This window comes from Genypterus blacodes, unplaced genomic scaffold (assembly GCF_046128005.1).
Source record: "Genypterus blacodes isolate CSIRO-AG114 ecotype Tasmania unplaced genomic scaffold, CSIRO-AGI_Gbla_v1 ptg000030l_1, whole genome shotgun sequence".
NCBI lineage: Eukaryota > Metazoa > Chordata > Actinopteri > Ophidiiformes > Ophidiidae > Genypterus > Genypterus blacodes.
Window position 1 is genome coordinate 6,353,550 of NW_027466843.1, and position 22,800 is coordinate 6,376,349.

A 22,800-nucleotide genomic window follows, 5' to 3' on the forward strand; every position below is an offset into this window, starting at 1 on the left:
TTCTTTCCTTGGGAACGGCAGATTAAGAGGATTGACTCCGTAATGGATTAACCTCTGGAATGTGTGTGCACGCGCCCGTGTGTGAGTGTGAGTGTGAGTGTGTGTGTAGAGCAGGATCAGAGAGAACGTATATGAATTGATTAGCCGAAGAAGCTCCTCTCCGTCCCGTTTAATGACCACATCAGCACTTTTTCACCGCGGGGAGGATAAATGCGGAGCTGTCCATCAAGGAAATGAGACGCCGCCCCTTTAAGAAGGGTAAGCTGTCACTCAGGAATCACTCTGGGGAGCACTCCCCGCTGACTGGGGAGACCCTGCTGTGTCAGTGTGTGTATGATGACGCACGGTACTTGTGTGTGCGTGTGTGTGTGTGCATTAGTGTGTGAGTGACCGTCTGTGCAGTATTCATTGCCAGCAGGACTTCAGCTTTTAACTGCAGCTTCCTGACCAAACACCAAAGTCGCTGCAGTCATTATCTAAGCAGCTGATATGATTTATGGAATAAATGTGGCGAAAAAGAGGCCAACAAAGCAAACAGAGGCCCAAAATGACCAATTTCCCAGTTGGATTTGCGAATGTCCATCTCTGGATGCATTCTTACCCCGACTGAAATCCACAGGAGTTTGCACACACTACTACACACAGAGACACACACATGTATAGACAAACAACAAATCCCAATGTTGTTCAACTTCAGTGGGGGGTTGACTCATGTCCCCAGCAGTAAACCTTGTTAACTGAGGGCTGATGTTTGACATAGAGCTCACACACACGCACACACACAGTAGGGTACCATCACACTGCTCACACGCTTAGGAGTCTAACATAGACATACCGGTGTGTGTGTGCGTGAAAACGTACTGACAGCCTTTCTGGGGAGATAAAATGGTGTTTCCGACATTAGCGGCAGGGTGTGTGTGGCGCGGCGCGGCGCAGTGCACGGCATCAATCAGTGTGTGTGTGTGTGTGAAAGGAAGGAGGTGAGAGCGAGAAGAAACTCTGTTATCTGGAGTCCAGGGAGTGGACAGAGACAGAGAGAGAGACAGAGAGGGAGAGAGAGGGAGAGGGAGAGGGAGAGGGAGAGGGATAGGGAGAGGGAGAGGGAGAGGGATAGGGATAGGGATAGGGAGAGGGAGAGATAGAGAGAGAGAGAGAGGGAGAGGGAGAGAGAGAGGGAGAGAGAGAGAGGTGACTCAAATCTAACTAGAACACAAACTCCTGTTCCCCCTACCTGTTTGCTGTACTTGTTCCCAGTTTGGCAGCCGTACTCTGAGCACTGGTCAGATCCCAGCGACATGGCGTCTGCATTGCCGCTGCCCCCACTGCTGCTGCTGCTGGAGCCGGCACTCCCCACACAGCCCCCGCTGCCCACAAAGGTGTTGGAAGGAGGCAGCTCCTGGACGGCCTGGTGCTTCTTGCCCTCCGCCGGCGGGGAATGTGGCTGCAGATGCACGGCGGGCAGAGGGGAGCTGGATTTGTAGTGCCTGGCCAGATCTGGACTCGACTGGTGTCTCCTGCCGCCGCTCATCCGTGGGCTGCCGGGGTCACCGTCTACTGCACAGTAGCGCGCTGCCAGGCGCTCACTAGCGCTGCTTATATCCTCCTCATCGTCATCATTGGCGTGACGCCGCAGCCCATTGACAGTAACGATGCTGCTGTAGAGCGACCTGTCTGACTTCCCTCCTCCTGCAGCCGCACCGCTTCCACTTCCGCTGCGTTTGTCCCGGCGGGGCTTCCGTCCTCTGTCCGATCCCCCTCCGCAGCTAGCTTGCGGCTGAGCACCTTGGGGAGTGAAGAAGTCTTCTTCTGGTTCTTTCTTGCCGGCCTCATAGCCATTCTTGCCCTGAGCGCCGCATTGCCGTGCTGTGACCACAAGGAGAATAACCAAGATGACCGCCGCCGCTCCCGCTAGGACACCGATGGCCACGCTGAGGCGCTGTTTCCCCAGTGCGCGCTCACTGTCTGGGTCGCCAGCAATGTCCAGGGACAAGGGAGCCATCAAGCTGCGAGCCACCTGGAGAGCGACAGAGAGAACAACAAAGAAGAGACACTATTAAGTATAAAATAACATCTGCATGAGATGACAGGATGGGTGCGAGTCACAGGGAGACGTCACATTACATCTTTGACTTAATTAAACACATCGCTCTGTTTTAATGGGGCAGCCTCTCCATAATCCCCAGACACACTGTGTCACTAAATATATAATTACTATTGCTTCCCTGATGCAGCACAAGTTGTTTCTGTAATGATCAACTTGTGATATGACTTCATTGGAAACGTCCTCGTGGCTGTTTAATGAAATCTTTGAAGAAGTAAGAGATGGAAAGACATTGGCACCGGACCGGGAAACGTGTCAAAGTTCTCCGCTTTGGGTTGATTGAAAGAACGAGGGGAAGAGGCTGAGGTCAGAAAACGGCAACGCGAGGGAAATGAAGGAGGATTGGCAAATAAAGGTGCAAATAAAGAGCTCGGAACACAAACACATCCAGTCTCATCAATGAACAATATCCCTATTGTGCTGCAGGCGTAGGTGTTGGATTTGTTAAAGGATTTTGCTATCAACATTGTTTTATTACAGCGAGATGGGGAACGGACGCTCTGACTAAGATACTGTAACTATGGGAGCTCTCAGGAATTCTCTCTTTGTCTCGTTGTGGTTCTTCAGTTTGTTGTTCCGTCGCTTACTTTGGATTTTCCGCGTTTGAATGTGTTTTGATCAATCTGTCTTACTTTTACGTAACGTTATGTATTTAGGTATGGGATAGTGGAGGCAGCGAACAAAAGGCACCACGACACACACACACACACACACACACTGAGCTGCCATGCTAATAAAAAGATCATTAGAGACAAAGTGGGTGATGTTGAAGCACAAACAAACACAGCCATTACCGAATATGGAGCCTTGCTTAGCAGGAGGCAAAGAGGTTATGGGGTTCTGGTCTGGAGACTCATGCTGGAAATATGGAGCAGTGTCATGCATCTGAATATCGTTAATCAATACGCAGCAGCTGTGTTGGAGGAGTCATTACACAGAAGCACAACACACACACACACACACGCGCGCAGATGTACAGACACACACGCATACACCTACGCGGGCTCACGTGGCATGTAAGCTGTCCATTCGTCAGAAAGCTCATTCTGCGGCCCTGACACCTCGTCTCGGAGCTCACACCGCATCTCTCTCTCTCTCTGCCTGTCAAGACTAGAAATTATATACTGCTATAATCTCTGCTGCCTTATGAATGGCGGGTAATAAGGCTTCCAGGAATAAATGGAAGAGAGACGGGAGGAGAGGGAACTTATATTTGAAACACCTATGGGTTACAATAACCAAATGAAATAACTTTGCCAGCCCTGCACTACTGGGAATACTGCAGGAAATGTTGCTCAGGCAATAGCATTGTATAACTTTGCTTATTACATTATCCGAGACACATTAGGCTTACTCATACACAGCCACATTATTCACTCTCACTTAGCTTTACCCCCAAGCTAAGACTGGAACTGTGTTATATTTCATTGTTTCATCATCATGTATGGCTTAAGTTGCATTGTTTTGAGTGCGTTGTGTGCGTTTTTATCCATTATTCTGTTTTCACTGCATATGGCCTCTCCTGCAGCATCCTCTGTTCCTCTGTTCTCGCCATTGTTCTCTGTTTGCCTGCAGTATTCCCTTCCATTCTCATTCTGCTGGGCATCTCTCTGGCTTTGTGCATCCCTGCTCTGTTTTCTCTATTGTGTGTGTGCAAAACAGAAAGAAAATAGTGACGCATTGCTATACATAAATACATATATGCTGTATATATATATGACGGTCTAACTGCCAGCTGTGCATCTAAAACGGACGGAATCAACGACCAGTCTTTTGAACTTGCTTCTATGTGTGTGTGTGTGAGAGAAGTGGAGCATGCAGAGCGGTGCAGGCTTGTATGCACGTCTACATGCACACACGCTGGGCGGTTAAGTGTTCTACAGGATAAATGCTACAGTGCATCCTTCTCAAACTCCCAGCAGGAATCTTGCACTGTGCTGCAGGAGCTTTGTCCTTCCCGGGTTTTAACACCTCCTATCTATTTGTTCCATTCTTCACGGACTGTATCTGTACGTCTACTTTGAACGAGCCAAGAAGTCTTCCCTTGACCGCATTATTGACCTGTGCTTAGAAAGTGGCGGATCGTGTTTGTAGCCCAATGTATTTAAAGCACACCACAAGATCGGATGTAGGCATTAGTGCCATTAATACAAAACTGAATGTAGTATAGAGTACATTCACAAATATGGGCTACTAAATAATTTCCCATTTTAAGTGAGAGAGTGTCTTGAGCTCCATCTTGAATGAATCCTCTGTGGACAAAGTCAATTGTATCTTAACTGCATTTCTGCTGCATAAAGCGCCTTAAACTTTCCAAAACAACAACCGGTGATCTAAATCAAGCATACAACATCCTCCTTCCGCTTTGTCAACCAATGCAGCATGATACTGAAGCTAATTAACCAACATGTGGTTCACCCAGTCCTGTTGGAAAGGAAAGAGAGTCATTTGCTGCAGCAGTAGCAGCAGTTTTCTTTTCCTAATTACATCTGGCATCCATCCACCACTCGGTTTGACTTCATTATGCGATGGAGGTATTCTCTCTTCAATGACTTCTACTCAATTACTCCTCAAGTTCCTCCTTACAATTGCACCAAACTATGCATATTGTAATCAGAGAGGGCTTTTACTCTGGGTTGGACATATTACACCCTATTGTTCAAGTCAATGGCCCCGGTCGTTTAGGCACATTGCAGTTAATTCCAGCTGTCAACACCATTGTTCCACTGCTTACCAGGTGTTATGTTCTGATTTTTAACACCTTGATTGTTCAATTTGTACCTTTCTGCTCTTAAGTGACAGTGTTCCATTTACTCTCCGGTCCCACACTTCCCTCTTGCACTCAATTGTTCCAAAAAAAATGTCACAAAGCAAAATTAAGTGGAAACCAAGCTGACTCCATTTGCTCCGAGTAAAACCGCTTCCCTCTATGTTCTGGATTATTTTGCCATTTGATGTATTGTGTCAAACCAAGTCCAATTCATTTGTATAGACCAATATCACATAAAATGTCTCAAAGGGCTTTACGGGCTCACAACGACAAACGTTTCCAAACCCAGCCCCGAGCTCTCTCTCTCTCTCTCTCTCTCTCTCTCTCTCTCAAGGAAGATGAGGAAAAAGTGAATGTGTAAGGGAAAAGGAAGAAACCTTTGCTATTCAGAGTATCTCTCTCCTCTGGAATGCCCAGGTGTGCAATAGCAATGGCAGGGAATGAATTGCAAAGAAAAGATGTAATAACACAGCAAAAGATGACACACATGCCCCCATAGAGAGGGGGAGAAAGGGAGAGAGAGTGAGAGTGAGAGTGTGAGAGAGAGAGAGAGAGAGAGAGAGAGAGAGAGAGAGAGAGAGAGAGAGAGAGAGAGAGAATAGAATAGAATGCATGTAAGAGATTCTACAATCAGAACCATCAGAACTTCTTTCTTGAGTATTTTTACACATAAATGGCGTCCTAAAGTATACAGGTTCAAAGGGATGGGGGGGGGGGGGCTTTACATGACTTTACAAGTCATGTAAAGTTTTTTAAGTGTAAGACACTTCATGATGATCCGTGGGGTTTACCTATATTTTTGTGTTGCCGCACAGCAAACTAAACTTCCAAGTTGTCTAGGAAACATAATGAAGAGTCCCTGCACACACGTACACACGTACACGTACACGTACACGTACACACACACAGACACGGCTTATGCTTTCATCTCTGAATTCAATGTGGCGTAAAAGACAAACCAGTTGAGTAATACGTGTTGGTTTTTTGTTCTTAGGATTCATGTCGGTCAAAGAAAACACTTGACATTGCCGACACTGCCAATCGCCTTCAAAGGAGAAACAGGGGTTCTTTATCCAGGACAAATATGGGCACAATTATCTCTCTAGAAATGGGCAGAAAATTGCAACACCCCAACGACCACGGAAATTGTGCGGTTATCTCACTCCTCTCAGAAAATAATCTTCTCCAGTTTTGATCAAACAGCTGTAATCAGCTGTCATTGCCAACATCATTCATTGAAATGTTTTATCAATGTGTCCATGATTTAAAAGGAACAAAAGACACTATCATCACTATCATTATTGTCAATCAGTGCCAACGTTCAGGAAAAATAGAGGCCTATAGCCAGATGTCTCTCATTAAATCTACCTGTCTGATTAGATCTTTCTCTTCATTTCAGCTGAAGCATAAATCTAAACCAGCCGTTCAACTTGCAGAAACAAAAGTCAACACTTAAACGTTACCTGTGCATCCACTAGCGTTGCATTGGCCAGACTCTCGTTGATGAAGACGTGAACCAGAGCAGTGGCGCAGAGCGAGGGGATCCCGCTGTCGTTGACCTGCACCACCAGGCGATGTAACCCTCTGTGGCGTCGCTCCAGAGGTTCTGCGAGGGTGATCACCCCATTGGCGTGGCCGATCTCAAACAACCTGAAGGGGTTTCCTCCCACCAGAGCGTAGTGAAGGTCTGCATTTTGCCCGGTGTCTGAGTCCATGGCCGTTACCGTCCGGACGATGGTGCGGGCACTGCTGGCCGGTGGAAGGAGGGTGTAGGACTCGTTTGCCGGTGAGGAGATTGCGGGGGCGTTGTCGTTTTCATCTGTCACAAAGAGGGAAACGGTGGCAGTGGCGGTTTTGCGGGGCTCTCCTCCGTCCACAGCTCGGACACGGAAGGTGTAGGTGGAAAGTTTTTCCCGATCAAACGATGCTGAAGAGAAGATAGTTCCGGTGTTGTTCTCAATGGAAAACACCTCTTCTCGCTCTTTCTCTCCAGGTTGTCCATCTGTCTTCTCTGCCCCCTTCTTCTCATTATCTCCGTCCATCTCTACAAACAGACTAAGCTCAGCGTTCTCACCTTCATCCGCGTCGGTCACGGTTACCATGCCAACTGGACTGTTGGCAAGCAGGTTCTCCTTGACGTAGAATGTAAAGATTTCCTGAACAAACTTTGGTGCATTGTCATTGCGGTCGGTCACCTGGACAACAACAGTTGCAGAGCCCTGCAGAGGGGGGGTGCCCTTGTCTTTGGCGATGACCCGGAGTTCATACCTCTCTCGCAGCTCACGATCCAGAACTCCGGTCGCACGTATATCTCCGTTATCTGCATCTATATAAAACGGACCACCAGCGGGGTCCAGCGAATATGCTATCTCAGCGTTTTTGCCACTATCTGCATCAGTGGCTACCACGGTGATGACCCTCTCGCCAGGTGAGTTGTTCTCAGCAAAGTGGACCTCCACAACACTCTGGGCAAAGATCGGAGGATGGTCATTGATATCTACCACTCGCACCATCAGAGAGCTGTTACTGGACAGACTGGGGCTTCCTGAATCTACTGCCACAATGGTAACGCTGTACTCTTTGGTGGCCTCGTAGTCCAACAAGGCCGACGTGTGTAAGAAGTACTTTTTCTTGTTCCTGGGAAATTGGTAGAAAGAAACATGCATGTAGTTGCGCTTGAGTTTCAGCACTAAAGTAAATAAAACTAAAGTCATGACTGCTGTAAGGTAATGGAGTCAGTTTAGCAAAAAGTCAAAGAAATTGTAAGCATTCCACTACAGCTGCTCTCTCACAGTTACTTTATCAACTAATAAGTCCCCAGAGTCTCATTCTGTGAAACGTCAATGATAATGTAATCTTTTATAGGGAATAAGCTGCTTTGGTCTTTAATAAGAACAAGATGTTTTCATTAATCTACAGAGGGAGCGTAATACATAAGAAGAAAGACAGATTTTTAAAAAAATTAATCAGCTAATTGATGATTCAAAGTAATTATGTGACAATTACTACACTAGTCAAGGACAAGGATTCAGGACAAGAACCAGTGTTATTGAACAGCGCTGAAGGTTAAATAGCATAGTTAACATGCTAAAACTGCCTGCACCTGCTTCCACCGTTACACAGCTTATTTTTACAGTTCACTTAGAACCATTTGTCATTTCTACACTGATGGAATATTCCAAACTAGTCTCAAAGCCTTGGTTTGCACAACTCCTTGTACTTCAAAAGTTTGCAGAGCGCATACAAATATCTGCGTTGCTAAGTGGCACCCTTGAACCAATGCACTGCAATTAATAAAGATTCAATTGAACTAAGATTCAAAGAAATGTACACACAAAACACTTGAAACCACTCGTCACTGACAATTCAGTGGAAATAGAAATGACTTTGTGGTGCGGTGATGTGGGTGTGGCCTGCAGGGACGGTTTCATTGCTGAATGTGTGGTTGTCAAGGTAGAGTGTTATCTGTTGAGATGAGAGTGTAGAGAAGAGTAGAGTGGAGTGCTCTTTGTGGACTCTGTCTTACCTGTCGAAGGCTTCATCTGCAGGCAGGGGCGGGAGAACTGTCTCTCCGGCTGGCTTCAGAGTGAATGGGACATCTCCGACCACTGTACACGTCACAGCTCCATTCTCTCCCTGGTCCCTGTCGGACACTTGCACCAGAGCGACCGGCGTGTCCACCAGAACGTTCTCCGGAACCAAAGCTGCTCCGTCACGAACTGGGATCCGTCCAATCTTTCGTATATCTACAACGGGGACATTGTCATTTTCGTCTCTGACAGCCAAAACCACGGTGGTTCTGTCGGTGCGTGGCGGCTGACCCCGGTCTCTTGCCGTTACTGTGAATCTCAGCTGAGCAACTTCTTCCCTGTCGATCCTGTGGAGAACGCTCAGCCACCCGGTTGCCTCATCGAGCCGCAAGAGTCGCCTGACAGATTCAGTGGCAGCTCCAAAGACGTACTCCACTTGCCCGTTGACCCCAATGTCACGGTCTGATGCTCTGACTTGGAGCACGGGGGTACCTGGAGGAGTGTTCTCTGCCATTTCGGCCTCGTACACTGCCCTCTCAAAGCGCGGGCTGTTGTCGTTCACATCAGTGATGGACACACGAAGCAGGGCTTGGGAGGAACGTGGTGGGTTGCCTCCATCTCGAACCCGAAGAACGAGCTCGTAAGAGTCTCTCTGCTCGCGATCTAATGGGCCTTTCACAATGAGCTGAGGTTGTTTTTCACCATCCGGTGTATCTGCCACTTGTAGTTCAAACACACTGCTCCTTGGTCCTCCTCCACTATCTCCACTTCTGCCCCTCCTGTCTCCAGTTCCACCATCTGCTCTGGTAACAGGGCTCCCCCCAGTTGCACGTCTTGCTGAACTTGACCCTGACCCGCCATCTTGGATCAACTCGTATCGGTCAATACCATTACGGCCAAAGTCACGGTCTGTGGCTGTGGGCAGAAGGTAAAGGGTCCCAATTGGCCGATTCTCCTCAACTGAGAGTTGCAGAACTGGAGAGGGGAAGGACGGGGTGTTGTCATTGATGTCTGTGATGACCACACGGCCTTCAAACAGGTCAACCCAGCTCTGCAGAGGCCCAATCACTGACACCTCAAAGTCCAAGAAGCACTCGTTCTCATCAAAGATCATCTGGCACTGTGGCAGCTTCTCCCGGTCGATCCTCCTCGGCCCTGTAGTCAGCTCCCCGGTCACGTTGTCGATCTTGAAATACTCCGAGCCGCTCTCCAGGGCGAAAGTGACGTCACCGGTGCCCGTACCTGCCGTGAGCCCCAGGTCAGCGGCCACGTTGCCGATCTTCACGTCAGGTGGGCCCTCCTCCGCCACCCGGTACCGGAGCGCTGAGTCGGCACCCGGCAGCTGAGTCAGCAACTGCAGCAGTACGACCACGAGGCTGAGAGCCTGCGCGGCGGCGGCGGAGGAGCAGTGCACTGCGCCAAGCCTCTGCATGGCTCCAGAGTCCTCTCCGCTCTCTCCCTCTCCGGCTCTGGCTCTTCTTTATCGGCGTGTGTGCGGTTTCTGCAGCTCTCTCCCTCTGTGTGTGTGTGTGTGTGTGTGTGTCACCTCCTGCGCTCTGCGGTGAGCTCCAGAGGTCCGGGTAGAAGCTTTTCCTCTGCACTCGCACTGTAGTTCACTTCGGGCGGCGCAGTGGGGTCGAGTCTTCTGCGTCGGATGCCGTCTTCTCCTCCGCGGGGGGTTTCAACTTCTACGGTAACATCCCCGCCGTCTCACCGGGCACGATAACGTCAAACAAATCCATCACGCTACGGCACAACGAAGAGAAACTAATTCACCCGCCTTTGATTAATCCACTTCACTCCTCTAGGACGCGAATCAGTTAATAACGCCGTCTCTAAGTTCTTTGCTTTTATTCCACTTGCATTCGGGACAGCGGCTTTTCTCGCGTTTCCCCACAGTTTGGAAACTGCAATGCAGCACTACTACACAAAAGAAAGCAAACAGCCCCGCTCCGCTCTCCGGACGCCGAGGAGGAAGATCCGCTCACATCCCAGCAGAGGAATGAGAGGATCAGTTCGGGATCAAGTCTCTGCTGGTCGGGTCTCGCCTCTTCTTACCTTCGGTCGAGTTCAGCTGTGGTGCTTTTCCTCCTTTTTTTTCCCGCAGTGGAGCAACGTGCCAAGCCGTCAGATTCCTTCACGCAAGTTGTGTTGGGAGACGGCGAGGAGCTGCGAGTTTCTGCGCAATATTTCTGCCAGGAAAAGACGCAAAGAAACCGGTCAGGACGGAGCTGTGCAGCCCGGACAGAGCGGAGTAATCCTGCGGTGCGGAGGGAGGAAGGACGTGTCTCACTGATGGACCGAGTGTAGATGCGTCTTTTTCCAAGAGTCCCGCATTCTCTCTCTCTCTCTCTCTCTCTCTCTCTCTCTCCTCCACACGCGCCTCCTCCTCCTCCTCTTTTTTTCCCTCCTCTCACCTGCACTGCTTGGGACTGCTGCTGCTGCTGCTGCTGCCGGTCTCCAGCGATGCTGCAGTCTCTCGCTCTCTCTCTCTCTCCCTCTTACACGCACACTCTCTCTCTCTCTCTGTCTCTCTTCCTCGCTACTGCAACATTTTTCCCGGGCGCGTAACTCGATCGTTGAGCTGTAACGGGAGAGGCAGCGGAGGCGGTGTAGGGTCGCTGAGTGTGTGTGTGTGTGTGTGTATGTGTGTGTCGGTTACCGGGGGACAGACCCCCCCCCCCCCCCCCCCCCCCCCCACACACACCTCCTGTCATATAGGAAGATGAACTGGCTTGGTGTCTCGGCCCCTGACAGCTCCTGGTGGAAAATATCTTTATTCATGTATTCATACAAAGAAGAGAGAGGGAGAGAGTGATCCTGCTTTCATATGAGTCAGTCCAGCACTAAGTCATATTTCTGCTGCTGCAGCTGTTTTGCCGGGCCTCGTGCACAAGGCTTCATTTATTCTCATTTCACAAAGTTGTCAAACGCTCTCACACAACCCCATCTAATGGAAAATCACTTTAATATTCATTGTTCATGAACTTGTAGTGTATCTGTGACACACCTGATAACAGCCTGTGGCCCTAATAGGTGAATGGCAGCACAGTACTATGACCACCTCTGATACTGTATACCGTCACTATACTGCTGCTCCTTCACACACACACACCCCCACACACACACCCCCCGCTGCTGCCACCCTCATGTTTCTGCAGCCTCAGCAGGTCCAATATCCTATGGGAGATTAAAAAAATTGTCACTCTCATATTTTCTCTGTGGGTCCAATATGTGATGTTGAAGATTAGATTCAGCTGCGATGGCAAACAGTCCGCAGGACGGAACAAACACATACAGGTTATTTAAGGGTCAGCGTTTAGATTCACGTTCTCGGACCTTGAATCACTTCTGACTCTCGTTCTTGCGGGTACAGTAGTGCTATAGGTTAGACACACTTATGCACTGTTACTTCTTCTGCTGATATTCCCCCCCCCCCACACACACACACTTCTTCCAACAGCTATAGGTGGGCGACCGTTCATCCACAATATAGACGGCAAACGCTTTAAGGGTTGGTGTTAATTCAAGGGAGTCTAATAGCCTATTTAGTCATCATATTCCTGCTGCTTCAGCAAAGCATGGAGGGCTGAGAGAACACACACACACACACACACACACACACACACACACACACACACACACACACACACACACACACACACACACAGAGCCTTTACTTTAGACAGCATCTCTATAACACAATCCCTATGGAAACAACAACAACAATCAATAGATAGATAGATAGATAGATAGATAGATAGATAGATAGATAGATAGATAGATAGATAGATAGATAGATAGATAGGAAGATAGGTAGATAGATAGATAGTGTTTATTTTCCAGTTTCTTCTCTCTGGAATATTCAAGCAGCCTCTTTGTCTCTGTCAGATCTGGCACCAGCATCACACACACACAAGTAGCTACACACAAGCGCGCGCGCGCGCACACACACACACACACACACACACACACACACACACACACACACACACAGCCGACCTGCTCGCTGAGGAGCGCAATGCAGCATCGGTCTGCTGCTATTGAACACAGCCGGGGCTTCCACGCTGCCGCTCTGTCTGCATTTCTATAATGTAACCAAGCCGGTCTGGCCGATTTATGGCTGCACTATACTTTCCCTGCTCGATCAATCGGGCTGCCCGGACCGGCTGGAGAGCCGGGTTTCACCAGCTTTCCGGCAGCACGTAACGGGGAGAAGTATCAGTGGTACAAGCTATTAGGGAAGTTTTTGCCAAGTACGCATAGGAACGTGAATATGAAAGAGACAAACTGGAGGTTGTCTTTGTGTCTGGTTCCATCACTTTGCTTGAGCGCTCTTCCTCTTTCCTCCCTCTGTCTCTTTCCCAGACTCATTCTTTACGCCACTTTCTCAGCGTGTGTGTGTGTGTGCGTGTAGTTAAAATTCCAGTGGCATCGGCACGCGCTCGCTCCAAGCGCACCCACGCCCTCTGTCGTTCGACCCGCGCGCGCTTTGATTTCCCTCGAAATCAATCGCAGAATTCGTCCCGGTGCACGCGCGCGCACGAGACTGATGCCCGCGAATGAGGAGGGAGTGAGAGAGGGAGAGGTAGAAAGGGAGCAGAGTTTGAGATCTCTCTGTCTCTCTCTCTCCCTCCCCTCTACTTCTGTCTCTCTCACTCTCTCACTCTCTCTCACTCCCTCCCCCCATCCTCTCTCTCTCCCTCTTTCTCTCTCTCACTCTACCTCTCACTCACTCTCCCTCCCCTCTATCGCTCTGTCTCTCTCAGACAGTTTGTTGTTCAGGTCAAATCAGTTCATGTTCAGTTCAATAGGAAATTATAGTCAAGTGGCTCAGGGGTTGACACGGTGAGAAAAAACACATAAACAAAACATGCAAATCATTATAATATAGTCCAGCATAAATCCTCTTTTATCAGCAAATGAACCGCAGCTTCCCTTGAAATTTTGGATCAAAATGGAGCTACCAGGGCCGAGCTCTCTGCCTGCTTTATAGAGACATAAGCTGGATGGACGTAGCCTTAAGGCTTTACACTGCACGCTGAGTGTATACCACATGGCACAACTATGGAGAAAGTGAAGACACATACATATTTGATAGCACTTGGCAAAGGCAACCGATATCAAAGTGAAGGGTGGAGGATCAGGTTTTCCACATAACCTGAATATATTCATTGCCAGAAGTGTCTCTATTTCTGCGGCGCAGTAGGTACGTATATAGATACTGTATCTGAGACATCTGAGATAATATATGAATATGAGACTATTTTCCCATTCCCAGCCATTTGTTTACTATTTTAGGAATATGTATGCAGGGGTTCTCAAACTGTGGTATATGTACTACTAGTTGTACCTGGAGTCCCCCCCCCCCCCCCATGCCACCAGGGGGCAATCTACTGCAATCAAAGTAGCTCAAACGTGTTGATTTTTGCTTATCATGGCAAAGCACTGATCAATAAGATGGGTTTCATTCGGCAAATTCTTCTTTTTTGCTTAATTGCAGTTGTCAGTTTTTGTAAGTCGTCCCGTTTGCACATTACGCGCATTCAAAAGTCCATCTCCATCCATACCTCCATCGTGGCAGGGCTCCATTGGCAAACAGAAAGCAGCACAAGAGTCGGATTTCAAACCGCTGCAGTAAAGGAAACGCACTCCCTGAAGGAAAGTGAGTTTTAAATTGCTATAGATATTCATTTCAAAACTCAGTCCACTTAATAGCATTTGTCACTTAGCAACAATCATTTGCGTTGCCGTCAGTTTCCAGGCGGAATCCCAGCAGTGCCGTAAAAAGCTTCCCTTCGCAAGACTTCAAACTGTTTGAAGCTACAGTCCACAGTGTACATGGGCACATGTCGAGGCGTCCTTGTGTTTTCAACAAATTCCAGTCGCCACCTTTCACAAATTCCTTCACTTCGTTACCTGCCTTGCGCCGCACACCCGATCTGCCAACGACCCCGGCACTCCAGATCTGTGAAGAGGATGTCTGCTGACTCCTTGAGAGACTGAAAAAAAAGCAGGTAAGCACCAGAGCCCAGTCGGAGTCTCATCCTCTCGTCTGAGAGTCTGCGCTGACCTACTGTCCCCCATCTTCACTTAATTTTCCACAGGTCACAAGTGCCACATTGAAGGAGCTCCCCTCCTGTTTCAATCCACAATAACCTTTAGTGGGTAGAATACTAAGCCCTGCTACTTGGGCACACGCTAATGCTACTCATGCGGAGGCGTGATGTCTCAGAATCCATGCCGTTCCAAAGTTTGCTCTAGGAATAAGAGTCAAGAGCTGCTAAAATATTTAACATGTTCGTAGGGAACAGTCTGGAAAAAGAATGACAGCATGTGTCAAACGTAGACAGATACAGCAACAAAGAAGAACAGGCGCTCTGTCCTCTTCCGTCTTTGACCGCCGGGACTATTTTTAACCCAGTTCTGTTGTGTTATCAAATGCGTCTGCAGTGTAGTTGTCGCCTCAAACCTGGATCATAATCACCTATTGCGTATTTCACACTTGAATTAGTGTGCGCTGAGGTAAATGTGACTGTGAAGCGTTTGAAGGCCGAGGGTTTAGGGTTCGCGACATCATCGGCGTGTACGGCAGCCACACTGACAAACCGCCCGGCTCATTATTTTTAATTAGCCACACCTCTTTAGTCTCTTAAAGCCGCTTCCACCGCCGTGCTAACAGCTGTCTGGACGGCAGACGACTCGCTCCCGCGCCATACCTCTCCTCTCCCAATGCGAGTGAGACGCTGCGTCGTGTTTGTAGCTTAATTAAAAGGTGAGAAGAGCTGGATTGTGTATCTGTGTAACAGGAAGGAGCCACAGCGACCGGAGGGGGGAGGGGGGCTAATCACACCGTCAGGGTGGGTGCGGAATGGAGAAAACCAGGCTAAGCGGTAATAAATTATAACTTTGATTAACAGCATCCTGTCTCAGAAACAACCCTCGTTATTGTTATAACACACGCTTATGACTCAAGGTAATTATTACAAATGTTTATGGCAAACACACTGAGCAGACATGGTCCTGGTGAGGCAGCGAGCGGCGGCGGCGGTGGCAGAGCCTTGTGATGCTGCTTAATGGGCCTGGAAACAGACTGTCATGTTGCAGAGGATAAATCTTAGAAGTGGTGTGGGCTCCACTTTCCTCTCTCTTTCTCTCTCTTACACGCACACAGAATCACAAAGCAAGTGGTGGAAAGTCTCCATGTCAGTTCACATGCATATACAACAAACCTGGTCTGAAATATGGATCCACAACATACATAATTTCACATGGGCTCACGCTTCTCTTGCTGGGTTCTCTCTGGCTCTCTCCAACACACACACACACACACACACACACACTTATTACCACTTTTTCTGTCAGGTCTGGAGCTCAGTGTGAGATTGGATGGTACTTGACACACACACACACACACCCGAACACACACACACACACACCACACACACACACATTCACACTGCTTTATTCCCAATGCTCTATGTCCTTGTGATCCTTCATCTTTCCAGAATCCCTCTCCCAAGGATTCCTACTTCTCCCGATGAAGACCTCTCTCCATCTTTTACCCCCCCACTCTATCCAACGACACACGGGGGAGAGAGGGAGAGAGAGAGAGACAGATATAGAGAGAGAGGCTTCAAGTTTCTCGCCAACACTGGTCTTCAAGCGTTCACGTATTTATCTTGGCTCTTGCTCCTCTTTGAAATGAATACGTAAACACAAAGGGATCATTTTTCGATACACTGCGACACCCATTTGGTTTGTTAATGCGCTGCAATTCAGCTACATTTGCTGCAGCGGAAAGCAAAAAAGAGAGAAGAAAAGTATCTGGAATGCTAAGCAAAAACATCAGCATTAATATAAAAATACAGTCTGTGTCAGTGTTTGTATACCTGCCACAGAGGCGGGGTTCAAACTTTTCTATAGGTTTAAAACTGCAAAGTCACAGAAAGAGTGTGAGGGCGGCGATAATCAACACTTTGAATAACTGTCATTGATACAGCAAGAGAGGAATGAAGAATAATCGCTATACTTGCTTCATTAGTTTAGGTACAAACAGCAGCTCAAGTCATTTACAAATTAACAACACACACACACACCCACACGAGTCGCTCACACTTGCCAATATGAGGCTAACTCGGGCTCTTGGAAGCCTTCTAGTCTGCTCTCCCCGGCAGCATCCCCCTTTAACGTCATCAGCTTCGGTAAATGCTGACGCCTGGAAAAAGCCGCTGAGTCATTCCTAATGAAGATCAGGAAGCTTTTCCTGACTTCGCCTCCTTTCCCTCCATCATCAGAATAACAAGCACGCTGGCACAGACGGCGTCGGCTTCGACCCGCTGGAGATGTGCCGCAGTGGCAACTCAATGTCAAAAAGTGACGTCCAGAACAAACTCTTCCTCGATTGCGTAAGAGGATTCCCTCCTTCGTCGATATCGACCGGCTTGATTCGCTTTGCACAAAACCAGGCTAACTCTAGCAGAGAAACAGCATGAGGGAGAGTTTCTGTAGTAGAAGAAGACGAGTTTGGTGATCCTCCCTTCCATCCCTCTGTCCTTCCTACTTTCCTCATCCCTTCATCATCTACACACTCTTCTCTTCTTCACTGACATACACGGTGGCCAGAGGACTAAAGGTTCTTCCGTTACCCGAGTAGTAACAGATCATCGTCGTATTTTTCGGCCCACCATATTGCAACTTTTACTCAGATGAAAGGACTTGAGTGCCTCTGCCTGTTCAGTATGCAGACGGTGTTCCAGTAAAGAGATCTGAAAAGAGAGCGGAACTGTTTGATATCGAGAGTGTGATGGAATTTATGCCTCCTGTTGATCCATCAAGGCTGAGGATGCTTTATTTTAGTTTTTGAAGTTAATTTCAATTGGTTGTGCATGGGAAGGAGTCACTCTACACTTAGGCTCAACCAGGCTGGATCACATGTTTGTGAGCCTCTCTGATGCCAACTTTTGTGCTTCCGGGTCAAGTGCAGCCTGCCAAAAAAGGAGGGAAAAATGGGCGGGAAAATGATTTACCTGTGTGAAAGTGTCGTCTGCGTGGTCTGAGGGGAGGGAAGCGTTTTGGTTACAGGAGTGGGTAAGTGCTGTAATGAATGTGCTGCTGTCTGGCCGGCGTTTGATCCCATTATTTGTTTATTTCTCCCCACACCTGCCCGAACACGCCGCCACAGTGTTTACCCCTCTTCATTAGTACGGAGCTACTGCTGTGCACTAATGCCTGTTCTCTGCTGAAGTTCATGTTCTGGGAGGGTTTGTGCGTGTTTGTTGACGTGTGTGCCGTTCAGTGACTGTGTGTGTGTGTGTGTGTGTGTGTGTGTGTGTGTGTGTGTGTGTGTGTGTGTGTGTACGGACGCGGCTGAATATTTTTTCTCCATCTGATTAAAGTCCAGCGGTGCAGAGATGCCTCCTGTGTCTCTGCTAACTCCTCCTGTTTTTGACCTTTCTGACCAACATGTAAACACACACACACAGACACACACGCGCATGCATCACACGCACACACACGCCCCCACGTTCCCGCTCACACACGAGCTGGTGATGGATGGTGTTATTACCTGAAGCTTTTAAGGGGCTGAGAGGTGCTTCAGAGAACAAACACACCTGACCGTTTGTGCTTTATCATCACATATTAAAGCTCACACACACACACACACACACACATGCGGTCAACATATTGCAACATCCTTCCAAATGATTAGCAGTTAACAAGAGAAGATGGCGTGTTCTCCACTAATTTTGTTTCCAGCGTTTCCTCGCTCAAATTCACTGACCTGTGAAAATTATTCATTAATGATTTATTGAGACGCACACGAGTGCAGTGGAGAAGGCCGAAGAGCAGAATTAAGCTTTGGCATTTCACACACAGCAGTAAGTACAGATAATAACACACACACACACGCTGCTTGGGTGGATCCTCTGCATTGGATCATGTGAGCCCTGTGTGACCTTGCTTTGCTGCTTTGTTGTTCCGTGAAGTAAATACAGCAGCGGCCAGGAAGGGAACACCTTCATTCTGGAGGTAAAAGTGATGATTCTCCACACTGATGCCTTTCCTGTGAGCCTGCGTGTCACATGAAGGCATCCTGCTCTTTTTATACCTCTCTCTCTCTCTCACCTCCTCTCTCTCTCTCTTTCTCTCTCTCTCTCTGTCTCCCTCATCTCCATTTTTGCTGATTGCTTTGCACCATTAATATTTCATGTGTAATGTGGCTCTTTTGGATCCTGTGAGCATGTGAACGTGCCTCCGCGAGCTTGTGTTTGTGCCACACACACACACACACACACACACACACACACACACACACACACACACACACACACACACACACACACACACACACACACACAGGGGCTGCATATGTGTGCGCACGTCCGTGTTTGTGTGTCGGTGCCGCAGTATCAAATTCTGCTCTGGCAGCTGTCGGCCGGCCTCAGCGTGGTTGTGATCTGTCTGTCTACCTCTCAACCTTCAACCTCTCCTTCTGTTTCACTCTCTTTCCTCCTCTTCATCCCTCCACCTCCCGTCTTTATCTCTTCCTCCCCCCCCCCCTGCTTTCTTCCTCTCTCCCCTGATGCTCTCTCATTCCTCCCTTCCAGCTATTCCACCCCTTTTTTTTCTTCTCCCTCCTCAGTTGCATTACTTTAAATCTTGCGGTTTCACTCTGGCTGTTTTCACCTTTCAACCATTTTCTCTTAAAATACTTGCATGAATTTTTAACAAAGCTTCACTTCTAAGCGCGGAAAACAAAACAACTAAAAGACAAAGGGAGAAAAGTTCAGTTGATGGATGATTATTGTTATGATCCTTATGCTTTTCTCAGAGGGCTTTCTGATGATGTTTCTCACTCTTAAAGCTATAAACCACATCGCAGCGTGATGGGAGGATACAGGGGGAGAAGTTTATAAATAGTCTGAAGCTGTCGATCACGCGATAAGAAAAAGCCTTTGCTCTTCTGTTGTCCAAATCATGATGGATTTCGGGAAAGTTAAGCGACAGCAGAGGCAGCGAGGAGTTGACAGCCTCATATTGAACGGGAACAATATGCTCAGAAGACAGGAAGATGGGGATGATCGGGTTTGACCTCCCCAGAGAAGGGAAAGGAGGACGGGATTTTTCGCACAGCGTGGGAGTGACACAGATGTCACGGTGGTCAAGTTGTTATGCAAAGTTCTCCTCCCTAAAACATTCCCACAGCTCGGGATAGTTCAGAGGTCGGAACATCTTTTTTATTGCCGGTCGTAAAGCATCTTTAAACGTCTCTTTAGGTGGACAAGCTGGTGTGTGCGTCAATGTGTGTGTGTGTGTGTGTGTGTGTGTGTGTGTGCGAACATATTAGCTCCTCCTGCTGATCCAAGCGCTCTCTGTTCCCAGCACCTTAATGAACTAAATCATCGTTGACACACACACTTCTCATTAGAACTCTCGTCTCTCATTATGGAATTTCTGCGAACGCGCGTATGTGTGTGTGTGTGTGTGTGTGTGTGTGTGTGTGCGCGTGTGATAGAGCGAGCACGCGGCGGTCGTGTGTTTGTGTGTCCGCACCTACTCTGTTCCGTCTCGGGTCCAGGAGTGTGATTGGCTGCGGATGAGAGCTAAAGGTTGGCACGGCAACATTTCCGCAGAAGGCCGTAAAGCAGTAGGCCCGGAGCGCGGGCAGCATCTGCCCCTCGCTCGCTGCCAAGACAGACACACAACCCACACACACAAATACACTCTGCATAGACACGCGTGCAAATAGACAATCATATACCGACACACACTCCATCGTTCATAATCTCCGGTTGAGCCTGGGTCCCCTGTCTCTCGTGCTAATTTATCCCTTTTCCTGGCAATTGTCCGGCATTTTATCACTCTGCTGACCTCCTCTCCCTCTTCCCTCGCCACAGCTTTGTCCCTCAAACGATGCATCCCTCTCTTTCTTTGGTGCACTCTCAGTCCTCCAGCCCACCGCTCTCAGTCTCTCACCGCTTTCCCTCTCTACCATCCACTCTAGCCGCTCCCACATAACCCTCATCTGTCCCTGGTGCTCATCCGCTCCCTTTTCCTCTTTTCCCCGGGCCTGCAACAGCACCAGACACCCTCACAGATCTGCACCCTGCTCTCACACATATGGACACATTCGCCCGACACATACACACACACAGACGCACACACACACTATGCCACCACCCACGCTTAGGTTGTTGTGGCCAGGAGATTTTGTCATAACTCAAAGGCTGACCTTTCATAAGCCACTGCTCCAGACAGATGAATAGTTCTAAAGCTTTGTGTGTGTGCGTGTGTGTGAGCGTGTGTGTGAGCATGTGTGAAGTGACTCTGTCAGTGAGAAAGTGCTTGCTTTTGTTCGTGTACATGGCTGTATTTGATGTGTGTATGGGGGAGTTTTAATGTATCACAGAATTGTATGTGTGTGCCTGTGTTTGCCACGTGTGTGTGTGTGTGTGTGTGTGTGTGTGTGTGTGTGTGTGTGTGTGTGTGAGTGTGTGTGCCAGAAATAAGGGCTGTGGCCTGAGAGGAGGTGGACAAACAGACAAATGCTCAGTGTGGATAAGAAATCCTTAAATTAACCCTCACATGTTTTTCTGCAGTTCTCGTGTTTCTTGCAGGCTTCTGTTATAAATAAATGATTAGATGAATAAAATGTGTTTATGTTAAGTGAGGGGCGACCGAAGCCCCCGGACATGTTAGCTGCTATTGGTAATCAATACAGCTTCTGTCCCACTACTTCCACATCAAAGCACCTTTGGATTCTCTATGTGTGTGTGTGTGTGTGTGTGCACGCCACCTAAACAAAGAGATGCAGGAACGTGTCATCCTTTTCACGCACGCACACACACACACACGACTAAATTATAGACTAAAGCTTTCACTCACACCACCGGTTTTTCCATTTTTCTAAAGAAATGAAATTGCAGGTTGGATCACCTCTCGCACATGAAAATGTCATTATGTGGCTACCTAAGAGACATTTTTCTCACAATTGCGATCGGTCCAGGGAGTATTTCAGTGTAAACGTTTGCACCTGCAAGTTGTTTCTTGCCGTTAGGCGGACAAAGCCACACACAGTTTGTATGATTCTTAAGTCACCTCAATTTTAAAAGAAATACGCAACACGATCCGTTCAGGTCTATCTCTTTCTGTCTCCACCATATCTTCAAAAGCCATGGTAACAACGTTGCCATGACCACCCTTAAGCCACTGGCAACACAGTTTATATTAGGAAACTAATGTCACAAGATGATAATCAAGACTTTTCTGTGATGACTCAATGTTGTAAGGTTGGATTTACTAATGGCTCATTTTAAGTTACAATCAGAGATACAAATGTAAACAACCACCTCAACCAAACAATGACAACATTAAGGAAGAAGGGAGGAGGACAAAGAGGAGGCAGGTGGACTGAGTGATCCATGCACACAGGAAAATCCATAACCGGTCATTTTGGACCGGTCCAAATTGTTCAGCGTCAACTCCATAGATCGTCTTCTGAGGACAAACTCTGAGGACAAACTCCAGGCCAGAATTTGACTTTATGATTAGTCGACAACACACAAAATGCTGATTTTTCATCAAGACTCTTCAATGATGTATGCAAATGGTGCTCAGATTCACTGGGTTAAGGAAGGAAGGATTTTTTGTTGTATTTAGACAGAAACTTACCGATCCTGAACACACACACACACATATGCACAAACACACACATATGCACATCTTGACAGATTGTCTGAGCATAACTAGAGATAAATTATAGATTGTGTTCCCACTCAGAGTTTGTGCCTGAGCCAAGCAGAGTTTCAGGCTAAAATGCTGAGACTGAGCGTTTCACCTTCTCATCTCGGTCAGAAGAAGAAAAAGAGGAAGAAGAAATTACTGTCATAGGTGACGTACAAATATGAATTTAAACATTCACTCCTTACTGCCACTTCATTTTGAGCGCTGTAAGTAAAGTCACCTCTCAAACTATGTATGGAGATATTGCAAAAACTTCCTAAATTTTGTTTGCTTAGGCGATTCTTAAATTAAGCACATAGTTTCACCGTTCTATATTCTTAACGTATAAAAGACGGTACTCTTCCATCCATCGTGCTGGACTCCATGACACGTGGTTGAGGTGTGTGTGACAGCGCACATCTAACCTGTTGCAACATTTATTGTCCCACAGCGGCCTTTGATAGGTACTGTAGGTCCGCTGACATGTGGCATAATTCCAGCTGTACTTTGATCCATTCACCGTCCATATCGCCTGAGCTTTCGCCCCCATTGCACGATTAAACTTCTTGTTAAGAGAATTTGGGTTAGGAACCACTAATGTGTGGGCCGATGAAGCCCTTTAAGGCAGCCGGTAAGTTTACATGCACTCAATCCTTCCAAGTATTCGTCCTTAC

General features: G+C 47.9%; 1 protein-coding gene across 1 annotated transcript in view; it reads right to left on the minus strand.

The window, feature by feature from the left end:
- Positions 1-9,833, minus strand: part of pcdh7a (protocadherin 7a) — a 33,399-nt gene extending 23,566 nt beyond the window's left edge. Inside the window, exons 1-4 of the mRNA XM_076145730.1 lie at positions 8,398-9,833; positions 6,335-7,508; positions 1,360-2,014; positions 1,232-1,302 (exon numbers count right to left, since the gene is read on the minus strand). Of these exons, the coding sequence (XP_076001845.1) occupies positions 1,232-1,302; positions 1,360-2,014; positions 6,335-7,508; positions 8,398-9,833 (3,336 nt within the window). The remainder of the gene's footprint in view (positions 1-1,231; positions 1,303-1,359; positions 2,015-6,334; positions 7,509-8,397) is intronic.
- Positions 9,834-22,800: the final 12,967 nt, after the last annotated feature.